Source organism: Pimephales promelas, chromosome 7, assembly GCF_988280905.1.
Source record: "Pimephales promelas chromosome 7, fPimPro1.hap1.1, whole genome shotgun sequence".
NCBI classification, from domain to species: domain Eukaryota; kingdom Metazoa; phylum Chordata; class Actinopteri; order Cypriniformes; family Leuciscidae; genus Pimephales; species Pimephales promelas.
Window position 1 is genome coordinate 34,491,210 of NC_142775.1, and position 12,440 is coordinate 34,503,649.

General features: G+C 39.4%; 1 protein-coding gene across 1 annotated transcript in view; it reads left to right on the forward strand.

Moving 5' to 3' along the window:
- Nucleotides 1–247: 247 nt before the first annotated feature.
- The window catches only part of ube2e3 (ubiquitin-conjugating enzyme E2E 3 (UBC4/5 homolog, yeast)), a 44,372-nt gene continuing 32,179 nt past the window's right edge, over nucleotides 248–12,440 (forward strand). Inside the window, exons 1-3 of the mRNA XM_039683651.2 lie at nucleotides 248–386; nucleotides 1,906–2,112; nucleotides 3,109–3,159. Of these exons, the coding sequence (XP_039539585.1) occupies nucleotides 1,913–2,112; nucleotides 3,109–3,159 (251 nt within the window). The 5' untranslated portion in view covers nucleotides 248–386; nucleotides 1,906–1,912. The remainder of the gene's footprint in view (nucleotides 387–1,905; nucleotides 2,113–3,108; nucleotides 3,160–12,440) is intronic.

Below are 12,440 nucleotides of genomic sequence, written 5' to 3' on the forward strand. Positions count from 1 at the left end.
TCAAAACTTCCTCCTGACGCCACAACAACATCCCCTCATTCTCGACGAGACGAGACACGACGGTCGCCGGTGATGTCTTCTTGTCTTCTCCACATCACGCACGGTGTCACACATTTAAATCCATCTCAGGCGGAGCATATCGAGAAGTGATACAGTTTCACGTCGGTTTAACTAAAGGTTATGTGGGACCATCCAACGCGGTAGACGCTTATGTCCACGCGCTGTACAGCGCCACCCGTCGGTTCCGAGTAAAAGTGCAGCGCCTCCTCTCCTTCCTACTCTCCAATGTTCACAGCTCGGCCGGAGCCCGTCGTCTTCCCGGCTCCATTTCAACTGGATTTTTAACACTCCTTACCACCCCAGATCAGGACAGGACCGCGTCTAAGGTAAAGGAGAACCTCTAAGGGTGTCGTAGAGTCCACATTAGGTGGGGTAATATCGTCCTTTCTTAGTGTTTTCAGCTCTGAAGAGAGGGGAGCTCGAAACTGACTTCACGCATCAGTTGGTACACCATGCTGATACTGGAGTGCCTCCTACCATAACAAACCTCTTACAAAGGATTTTAAAAGATCCAATCTGGATCTTTTCGCCCCGGCGTGCGTTAAACGACTCGAATTTTTCTCGCAATCCGCTCGCGATATCGCCTTGTTCTCCTAAAGTGAAGGGGGTGGACATGCTGCGAATAGGTGCAATTATTGCTTTCCTTTGCAGCTCTTGAAATCTCCTTCTTCTTCTCAGCGATAGATTCTGCTGGAACAGAACCGTGTGTTTTTCTCGTTTAGTCTCACAAGCTCAGCCACTTGCACCTATTCAGCAGATGGAAAGCGAAAAAAACTCGAGGCTGTTTTTGCAGAGGAGGGTTTTGTGGACGTGTGATGGTCGCTCTGCAGCTTGTAACATTAAGCGCAAAACTGATACAATGTTATCGCGGATCCATGTGAAACGTCATAATGGTTGCAACAATGTTGCCGCTGCGCTATTTACAAATACTATCAGCTCAGTCGCTAATGGATTAAGTTGGTGTGTATGTGGCTTAACGTGTGAAAACGTTGACGTTTTGTCCTTCAGAATGACAACAGTTTGATGTAATTGGATCGGCTATAGGTTTGCTTGTGTTGTCAGAGTCCAAATATTGGAGTCCTTTTGATTGTTGCTGTTATTGCAAGCAGTTTTAGCGTTCATTCCCTAAACGAATACCTATTTTTTTAACGTTTATTACTAGTAGTATCAAGTTACTATAGTGTTTATTCATTACTATTCATTCCAATAGTGACAAGTGACTCTTTTTCTGTGTTGCATGTTTATTCAATTAATTCTATGATAATCTGTGATTCAGATATTAGCTATTCACTTCCAGCTGTTGCTGATACCTTTTCAAGTTTTACTTTTACCTGTTCAGATACCAGTGATTATTATGTTTTTGTTTCTTATAATTATTCAAATATTTGCTTATCTATTTTAGTTTCCCTGATAGGCCTAATTTTTAAAATTCTTGTGTGTATTCTAGTTGTTACTGACATCATAATAGTAATTTTTCAATTGAACTTTAGCCATTCTGACTTGTGCACACTTACGACTTTTAACAAGGAAAGTGTTACTTGAAGAAATTGGTATGGAAACCAGTATTTTTAATTACAAAGTACTAGTAAAAATACAGAAATACATGTTTAAAGAGCTTACAACTGATTGTCTGTAGAAATATTCTTCAAGAAGTTCCTGTGATTCGTCACTTGAGTGTTTGCTTATTTTCCTGGCAAGCTCATCAAATATGACTTGCTTCTGTTTGTATTTAGAAACTTAAGGGTTAGGGTTCCAGGCAACGTTGAGTTACTGAGCAAATGTTCTTAAACCCCAGAAGAACTTTGGGCTATTCTGTGATCGCATTCATTGTTGTCCTTTACAAAGGTGGAAAATGTCCAGTGAAAGACAACGGTCAGATGATGAAAGTCCCAGCACCAGCAGCGGTAGTTCCGATGCGGATCAGAGAGATCCTCCGGTGCCAGAACCAGAGGAACAAGAGGAGCGAAAACAACCCACGCCTCCACAACAGCAGAAGAAATCCACCAAACTGTCCAGCAAAACAACAGCCAAATTATCCTCCAGTGCGAAGAGGTAAAGATGCCATTCACTCTCTAGCTGTTTTGAGGATTAAATGTCATTTTGTAAAGCCAGGCATGTATTCTGCCAACACCCCCTTTTCATCATCACTTTTTGTGAATAATTGTTTCAAGTTATTTTTGCAATGTGCCAATTAACGGTTTTGGCGTTTGTGTGCCGTACTTGAGAACAAAAGCACTAAGCTTAGACGATGACTTAACTGCCTGAGCAAAGAAACCGTATGATGTGTCATCAGCTTATATTTAATTTCAATGAAGCGCACTAATCAGAAGTTCTCCCGAGACTCCAGAAACTCCTACATAAAGTCATTGTGAGGAGCAAGAGAAGTGAGTCAAATCGCTCTGCCTCATGGCCTCTGTTTTAACCGAGATGCTTTTTTTTTTTTTGCAAATACACCCATATATTTCATAGCGAGGGGGATTTGGCGCTGTTAACCAATCAATCCATATCAGCGCTCATTAAAACGCCATAGACTTTCTCAATGTGGGAGAAATGAAAGATCAAACAGTTATTCTTCGAAAATGTCAAAAATCCTGCCCTGGCTCCCTCACAGGCTGTTGATAATGCTTTAGTAACAGCACCCGAGCTGTGCATTAAAGCTCTTGTCAAATATGCCGAAGCACACCCCCCTCCCTCCTTCTACCTCATTTGCATATAAGCTTTAAAAGAAAATCTTTTGTGCTTAAAGTGACTTAAACGCTCAGACGAGGGGTGGGGCGGGAACTAAGGGCCGAGGGCTTTGAGCCGAGGTGAAAATCAACGGCGTGCGATGGAGAGAAAGGCAGAAACGAGCACGGCAAAGTTTTCCTGTTATGGGATTCGGGTTATGCCTCCGAGAACAAAGAGGAAGCAGCCATGTTAGCTGTGCTGAAGGGAGAGCCAGCCGTGCAGTAAACGCGGCAGAGGTAGAGGGCAGTGTAATTCCCCGGCTGCTTGCAATTCTCACAGCTTTCTCACCATCTCTCCCTTTCTCTTTTCTCTCCCTCGCAGAATCCAGAAAGAGCTCGCAGAAATCACTCTGGATCCTCCACCCAACTGCAGGTATGTTATTTAATGCACGCTGTCATTTGATTTCTTTACGGGCTGGTTTGAAAAAGAATCGCTGTAGGAAAGTATTGACTTTCAGCACTGACTGTTGGAGTTTTTTGACTGCTTTTAAACTGATGGATTCGCTCAGGACGGATGTGGCATTTTGCTCCTCGGCTTCAAAGGGTTAGAGGGGATTGAGTTTTTTTCTTCTTTTTTTCTCAAAGCATTATTGTTACTGATGTTCCTGTGGTCTTGGTGCTGTTGTGTTTGTAATAATATGGCAGATGCTGCTCCGAAGCATATGGCTTTGATTTCACATCCTCATGCTGAACTTACTGCTGAACCCCCATCTGTTTTAATGAGCTGACCTAGAGATGCCAGAACAAGACGAGGGAGCTTTTAAAATCTGCTCTGTTGCTCTCGTTTTTTCCTCCCGCTTCTTTTCTTTGAAGGATGGCAAATTTCTGATTTGATCGTTTCTTGGCGTTTTAAAGTGCTTTCATTCATTGGGCTTTTATTGGAAGAGTCTCCTCTGGTTGGTTATAATTTTAAAAGTCCATAATGGATATGTGTTTTGGCTTTCTATAATATTGATTTATGGCTCTCAAACAAGATTTTATAGATGTTGTGTCATGACGATTGGCTTGGTTTGATAGTATGAGATTGCATTTATTGAGATCATATTTCCGTAACAGACTGATATACTGATCATTTTGAGATTATCAGTATTGGTTGTAAACTGCACGTTTGGACGTTATACATTTTTTTGCAGTGTGATGGCACAGAACTTGGCTTTTATATGCATGTCTACATCTCAATTGCTTAACATTTAAACCCTACTGTTCAAAGGATTGGGGTTAGTAAAAAATATACTTTTATTAAGCAAGGATGTAATGGACAGAAGTCTTTTGTAACATTATAAATGTCTTCATGGTTTCATAGAAATGCTGTTCTTTTACACTTTCTATTTATCAATGCATCTTGAAAAATCAAGAAATGTTCCCTGAGCATGATTCATGAAGGAACATGTGTAGGGTTGGGTATCGTTTGAATTTGAACGATTCTGATTCCGATTGCGATTCCTTGTTTCGATTCCGGTTCCTAACGATTCTCGATTCCGATTCTTTTAAGAGGCAGGGTCAAAAAAGTTTAGCTAACCTTGCTAACCAACGGCCTTTCTGAAGGAAATAATCCTTTCTGAAGGAAATACTCCTTCTGTAAAAATACTCCTTTTGTCACAAATTTTGCATTTTGCCGAGATTTCCTTATTTTTAGAAAAGTGAAGCCACACTTTGGATCGCCGACGTAAGGTATCATGTTCGACTCGCGTGGTTATGCCAACACTTCCGGTAGACGCTTCTTCGTTGGTGTTGTTCAGCAGTTTCTTCTTCCGCTCGGCGGACTGTGAATATCGAAACTGGGAATCTAAATTTTAACTTTTGAACGATTCCGGGAAAAACGAAAACTTAGTCTCGGTTCCAATCGATACTCGATTCTCGATACCCAACCCTAATCATGTGACACTGTAGACTGGAGAAATGGTGCTGAAAATTCAGTTTTAACATCACAGGAATACATTTTATTTCATATTGCCTAATTATATTATTGCCATATTAAGCCTTGGTGAGCATAATAGACTTTCTTTAAAAACAGTAAACACATCTTACCGACCCCACACTATTTTGAAGGCCACAATTTTTGGTCCTGACAAATCCCCATTGGTTGACAAGTTTTATGTTTGTTGTAAGTGAAGCTGTTAATAGAGTTAATAAGTAGAGTTTGGGTAGAAGAATCTGAACCATCCAAAAAACCTTATACCGGCTGTGCAACAAATGCATTTGGCCTTGTTGCTTTTTGTTAATTTAGCAGTCAAGGAGAGCGCTAGAGTGTCTCAGTTACCCAACATCAGATAAAGCAGAGTGCAAGTCCAATGTCCAAAAGCAGGCATTGAATAGAGCACATACATTTGATCCAACGTCATGTCAAAAACACCTCCAGCAACTGGTCTCAGCTCGCTTGACGGGTCATGCACTACTGATACTGCACACTAGGGTTCAAAAAATGTACCATGATGTGATTATCTTTTTACAAATTTTCAGTACCTGACCCAGATGACAGTGTGCAGCTATTCAGAGCATGAGATTCATTACATTTTGACTGTCATTCTTTAATTGAAATAGAAATTAAATCCAGATTTGATGTTTAACAAAGTAGAGTTGTTTGTAATTGCTATAAAAATAGCAGCCATGATCAGAATTCGTTCCCATTTTATGTTTCACTGAAGAAAGAAACTGAAACTACTTGGGGTATAGTAAAAGAATACAACGTTAATTCCGTTTTTGGGTGAACTGTTCCTAAGCGCAAAATGTTGAGAAACGGATATGCCATGCTTTTTCGGAGAGGGCACAACACAGCGTGCGCTCTGCCAGCCGTGAGATCAGTTCAGCAGCTTGGAGCCGTGAGCCAGAGATGCTGATAATGGTAATTGACAATGCAGGGATTTGGTGGCTTTTCATGGTCGGATCTGTGCAGCCACACAGTTCAGCACACTGCGATGTTTATCCAGTAACGTTCATCATTAGCTCCCTCACTGGCTCTTTTCTCAGACAGCATTTCCCTTGAGCACAGTTTACCTGGAGGCTGACATATTATACTGATTTGTTGGTAATGTGCCACATCACATAGTAGTATCTCTGGGAACATATCACATATCAGTCTAGGGTGGCTTTGGGTTTATTTCTTATGGTAGGTCTGGGCTTCATTACTTGAATGAAATGAAATTTCTCTATCTGTTACTCACCCTCATGTCATTCCAAACCTGTGCGTATGCTGTTATTTGTTATGGGCAAAACAAAAGTAGAGATTTTTTATGCATTTTATTTCACAGCTCTTTCCATACCGTGAAGCTTACAGTGACCGGATGCTGTCAAGTGCCATGACATGAATGATTAAAAACACCAAAAAATTTTATGAAGTTGTCCAAATGACTCATGCACTGTATTTCAACTCCTCAAATGACGCATTTATTATTGGGGGTGGGGAAAAAATGACTTTCCGTTGCATTGTGATTCTATCTTCAATGATTATGAAACTTCAGATTTGCACAGGATGTGCTCTTTGCTTGATAGAGTGTGCACTTTCACCAGCTGATATTTCATTGTCTTCTCTTCTAAATGCTCCATGAAGGCATAATTTATGCCGTTTGAAATGCAGTATATATGCGAAACTCACTTATATTGATCGATGTCTGAAGGATGCTCACGGCATGCAGCTGTGCTCGGCGGTGCCCATGCAATGCTATTTTGAAAGTTTCTATTTTAGTTTTGGCGGTCCCCTAAATGCATCCAAGTGTAAAAAAAACTTTTGAAATTTTCTAATAATATACACTGCGGCATCATCTATTTTCTCACAGTGTCTGAAATGATTTGATAAGGATCCGTTCTCTCTAAACCCCTCCTACTCTACTCTGATTGGTCAGATTGCCCAGTCTGTTGCGATTGGTCTACCACTTACAGCACATGTTGGAAATGAAACGCCCATTTCCACAACTGAATTTCAGTTCTGGATCTTCCTTAGCACTTGATACACAGTAGCTACATGGATGGACACAGTCGGAATCAAATCATTACGATTGATGAATCCGATCAAGGTGTTTATATGAATGATAAATAAAGTAATCGGGTTGATGTGCGCGTTTATATGTCACAATATTCAAATCTCAATTGACTTTTTGACATGTGCACACTTCATGAATATGCCACTGTTCGCGCATAACTCTTCTCCTCAATTGGTTCTTTATTTGTTTTAAAAAACAGACTTAAAGGGGTCATGAACTGGCTTTTTAATTTTATTATATTGTTGTCTGAGGTCAACTTATGACGTTCGCTTCGTTTTTACATTAAAAAACATCAAAATGAATAAGTAATAGGCTATTTTCTACCCTAGTTTTGAGCCTAGCTCAAAAACGTTCTGTTTTTATGGGCGTCTCGCATTGAAGACTTGGAAGTAAACGCCCACTGCTGTGAGTGGATAACAGTTTTGCATATTATAATGAGTTTCACTCTCGACCCGGTTTGTCATCACGAGGTAGGCATCTATGTTATTTAGCTATGCATGTAATGCACGAATCAGTGGGTGGGGCTAAACCGGCCGTGTTGATAGCCGGCGGGGGTGGTGTTTTATCCTCTTTGACGTCATAGTTCCCCACTTTGAAAAACGAGACGTTTGCTGAGCTTGGTGTCAATAAAAGCTTTTATTGGACTAACAAGGACGTTTTTAATGGTTTCATGGTTTCCACTGGTCATGATTTGGGACGATGAGCATGAACCGTTTTGCCGTGCCGCTTATATTTATCACGCAGTAAAACCCTGCGCCCAAAAGTCGTGTGTGGATGAGAATCTAAAACAAGCACTGGTGGGACGTTGTCCTGCTTCACTTCTCAGACACTGAGTGAAATGAGAATACTCATTTAAATTACACTTTATTCAACAGGAAGAACAGCCCGTTCCGTGCGTCATACGTAAAGAGTAAACCACTCCTTTCAATCCGATCGCAATTACAGTCGGATCGAGCTCAATCGGATCGATTTATGCGTTTACATGGAGTTTTTTTAGTCCGATTGAGCTGTCGGTCCGATTATAAGGGTCCATGTAAACGCAGCTTTGATACAAACAATTTTACCATATCAGTTTGAGACAGAGTCCTCATCCTCATCTTCTTAACATGTTGATAATACGAAACACACTCTTCCAGGCCTCGGCTACAACTACAGTGTTTGAGGGCGAGTCAAACATTGTTCACAGGCAGCCAATGAAAACCATAGACTGACATTATGCAAATTTGTTTGTTTACTGACTGATTACTGACGACTCGTTTCAGGCAGTTCAGAATCGGTTCATTCTTTTGGGAGACAATAACTTCCTTTTTCATGCACTTTGATTTTTGAAACTTTGCAGACCTTTTACATTCACAAACTGCTCTATTACACATTACATGAAAGGTAAAACCCAAAATGGTTAAACACACTTGCATCTTAAAATGCTTTTATGGTGTGAATTTATTGTAAACAGTCAGTTACAGGACAAAAGGTCTAATATGTTAAAATAGATAGCCTTGGTGTGTGAATGCAGCCTTTTAAACTTATTAGACTATCGTCTGTAATAATCATTACAATTACTTCATTTTGCACAAATAAATTTGATTTGACTGAGGTGCCTACAAAATTTCCACCCCTATTTATTATAGCCAAATGGATGTTCAAAAACCGCCAGACAGCCGTCTCAAGAGACTTTTTTGGGGTGAGATATTCTTTTAATCAGCTCACCATCAGAGATTGAAAGGGTAAACTGCACTTTTGTCCCTGGTTTCACGCTGCTGTTGTAAAGTGTTTAGGCAGGCAGAGTTATGCTAACATGTTTGAAATGATGCGTTCTAGCATGACTAAAGGGGAAAATGGTTATGGTGATTCACTTATCCAGAGACAAATTCAAATGCTTCAGGTGCTGCCTGACTTTCTGCATTTTCTGTCCAGCTACTTGCCCTGTCACTGTAATTTACAACTAGATTCTTCCTAAGAAGCAGATTTTTAATAGTGATGTGGAGAGCGCTCTGAGTTTTTAAGCAATCTATTAAAATTCATGCCGTGGAGCGGGAGACCGACTGCTTTCCAGCACGAATTTGCATGTCTTCATAAAAATAAACAGTAAAACTCAAATCGCCTCTAAAGATGAATGATGAGTGCTGTTGAAGCTTTGTGTCTATGCTGAACAGAAAGAGGAAGACGTACAAAAAGGAAGCAAATAGGATCTTTGCACCATAGTCCCATTGAAGCTACTTGCGGATGAAAGTGCATTTGTTTATATACTCAACGACCGCTCTGTAACTTCAGCAGTGGTTTACTGTTTGAATTGTCACATTTATGAGAATATAACATGTATGAGTTGTAAATAATTCCCCTAAGGCTCTTAATATCCACAGTGTGTATGTTTGAGGAAGTAAGCAGCTTTGATATGAGCTTGCTTGGTGTGTTACAGTACATCTGTTCAGCCGTGTTTATCCCTGAAGTGTGTGAGTGTGTGTTAGGACTAGGCTTTATAGCTTTGAAAATATCTTAATAACTTTTTAATATCAATTATATAGCTTATCCTGTAGAAGGTTGATTTATTTCATCTTATTTTAGTTTTTGTAGTAAAGAGTAAATGATTGAAAATAATCAAGACAGGTATCTTTAAATAATTAAAAGCTTCTGTGAACTTGTATGATGACTCATGGAACCGATTAATCGAAGAAACCTTTAGTTTAGTTTCGTTTCGTTTTGTTTATTCACAATACCTCTTTAGTTTAAACATTACAATAATACAGTTTTAAAGGTACAGAGTAGATTGGTTACAGTGAAATGGGTCTCCCAAAGAAGCAAAAAAAAAAAAAAAAAAACGTATGAGTAGGGGCCGATAAAAAAATTAAAAATAAAATTTGTTGTACTCTGCATTTTTGCTGTTGAGGTTTCAATCAGAGACAATATTTAAACGTTTTAATTCTAACACTTGCTATAGTAAGAAGCAGCTGTGAATCTAGCTTGATGATGTGGTTTTTCAGAAACTGAGTGGGCAAATAAAAATAAATAAATAATAATCTCAACGATTGTTGATTTATACATTGCCAACAAATTAGTATTGCATGTACCGTAAATATTGTGTATCGACCAGCCCTAGTGAGCATTATACATGGAATTTTCTGGGATTTTTGTTTTTCTTTGATAGAATTCCTCTGAGTAATGAGTTGCCATGTTGGCCCTCATTATCAATGCTGTCTCAGTTGAGAATTGAGCTTTCATGCCTCTGTTGTGGACGGTGGGTTTTTTATTGCGTCTAGAAGTTGACCTGTAGCTACAGTGACAGTATTCGACTTGTTGAACATGTCAGCAGCTCTGGATGAAGGTGTTTAACCACAGTGCTGATGCAACAGTTTGAAATGCCCGCTGTAGACAATCCCCTCCAGGATTTCTATGTTTCTTTTTGTTCTTGTTACTTGGCACTCTCCTTATTATGTCATTGGTGTAAAGTTTATCATTTACTATGCTGTCTTAATTTAATCTCAACATTGTTTTACTCAAACGCTCTGCATCATTGGTGTCCAGTCTCACCAGTGTGTGTGAACCAGGTATCCTGGTGTAACCAGGATGCTTTGATTAATCGGCTACCGATCGTTATCCTTCGATTAATCGCTTCTAATGACTCGATCAAAGATCTCTCAATTTGCCGATCTCAGAGACCAATCTGACAGCGACACGTTTGCTGTAAGAGGGATACTGTCGATATATGTTCATTTTTAATGTTATCGTTATCGGCCTGGTAAGAAAATGTGGCCGATATATTAAAACCGATAAATACTGTATTATTCCCTTCAGCTGAGACACTTGTTGAGAACTGTTTATGTTTTTGAATTTCTTGAAATATGATTGAAATCTCTTCAAAAAATGAAAATCTTCATTTTTTGAATTTCATTGATATTTTGTTTATGAATAATCTTTTGGTTAATTTATTAAGTTCCAAATAAAAATTATTATATGAGATGGACTACCTTGTATTTGTAAGATATTTAATTCCCAAAATATGCCTTATTAAATAATATTTATTGAATTGTTCAATATATCAACCATTCATTTCAAATATATCTCAAGTTATCTTTATTTATACGATTACCATGATGTAAAAAATGTGACGTGATGTAAAAATACTTCCTCTTTCCTCTTCTGAGAGTATTTCCTCTTCTGTAAAAACACTTTCTGCCATATCATATGTATATATATATATATATATATAATACATATATATTTTTGCACGAGTGTTCCACTGTGGATTCATCTATTGACCTGGAAGTGTTCGAGTTGTTTTCTTTATTGATTTGTAATTCAGGTCACTGCTGTAGATTTCACACACTGTCTTTTTTTTGTCCTGCTCTGCAAATATTGGAACAATAATATAAAATTTATGGACTGAAAAACTAGACCTTAGATTAAAACAGAAAGCAATGTTATTTTTTACATCTTTCCCATACTCTGCAACACAGAGACGCAGTTTAAGGAAATTGAGTCCACAGCTACGGTGTTTAGACTAATGAAGAGACTCATTACAAATGTAAGGTTCAGGAACTTTGCAGCCTGAACGGCATAACATACCATCATCATCATGGTTATTATTGCAGACTGCCGCAGACTCCCCTTCATTATGCCTGAATAAAGAAGTGCAAGGACAATGGATGGAAGCAGCACGCGCTGCAAGCCTGCGTGCTGAGACGCTCTGAGTAAATATTTAAAGAGGACTCTTGGCAAGATTGTGTAATTGAGATCTGATGCATACTCATGAATCACAGAAGGCAATCACGTCGCCAATTATGGCCCGGGTTCTCCCGTAGCCCGTGCTGATGGTGCTCTCAGCGCTATTACACGCGGGTCAGACTCTTCGCAGGCAGTTTGTACACTGAAAAATCCTGCAAATGTATTCAATGCTCAGCAACCCTTTGTCTAAATTGAAAGGTAGCCCTTCAGCAACGCCTTGTTTTCTCAGGGGGTCTTCCTTAACCCGCTTTCTTTCCTCTGTCTCTCTCTCCGTTCTCTCTTTTTTTCTCTTTCCCTCTGTGAAGCTCACATTTATTACAGGCTTGTGACAGTGACAGCGTTTATCATGCCCTGGCTCTGCTCCAGCTGTCAGATTCACTGTGGGGCTTTTTCTTTTTTTTTATTAGTGTTGTGTCAGAGAATGTCCTGCGGACAGCCTCACGGCCGCCACAAGACACCCGTCTTTCACACGAAACAGAACAGTATAATGCTCAGAGTGGTGGTTGTCAACATGAAAATTGATCCGATTTACTTAACGCACGGATCTGGTCTTATTGTGAGTGAATCATGGGTGGAATTATTTTATTCAATAAAAATTTCTCTCTTTGTAATCTTTAATCAAATTGTGATCCCATGCACGCTTCCCCGCCATTGACGTAATTTTTCCACTTTCTGTGTAGGGGGCGCTATTAGGCATCTTCTGAATGAGTACTGAATCTCCAGATCAAAAGACATGTGGAGAAGAAGCAGAAACAAGCGATAGCATATAAGCAGACGCATATGTAAAATAAGGTGATCATCAACATTAAATGGCATGTAAATCAAAAACGCCTAATGTTACAAAATGAAATTTCGACCGAGGACGAGAAGTGTGACTGAGTTTTTTTTTTTTAGTGAAACTGACGCATAGCCTATCTAACGGCAGATGAAGTAAATCCGTAAATCTTCATTATGAGTC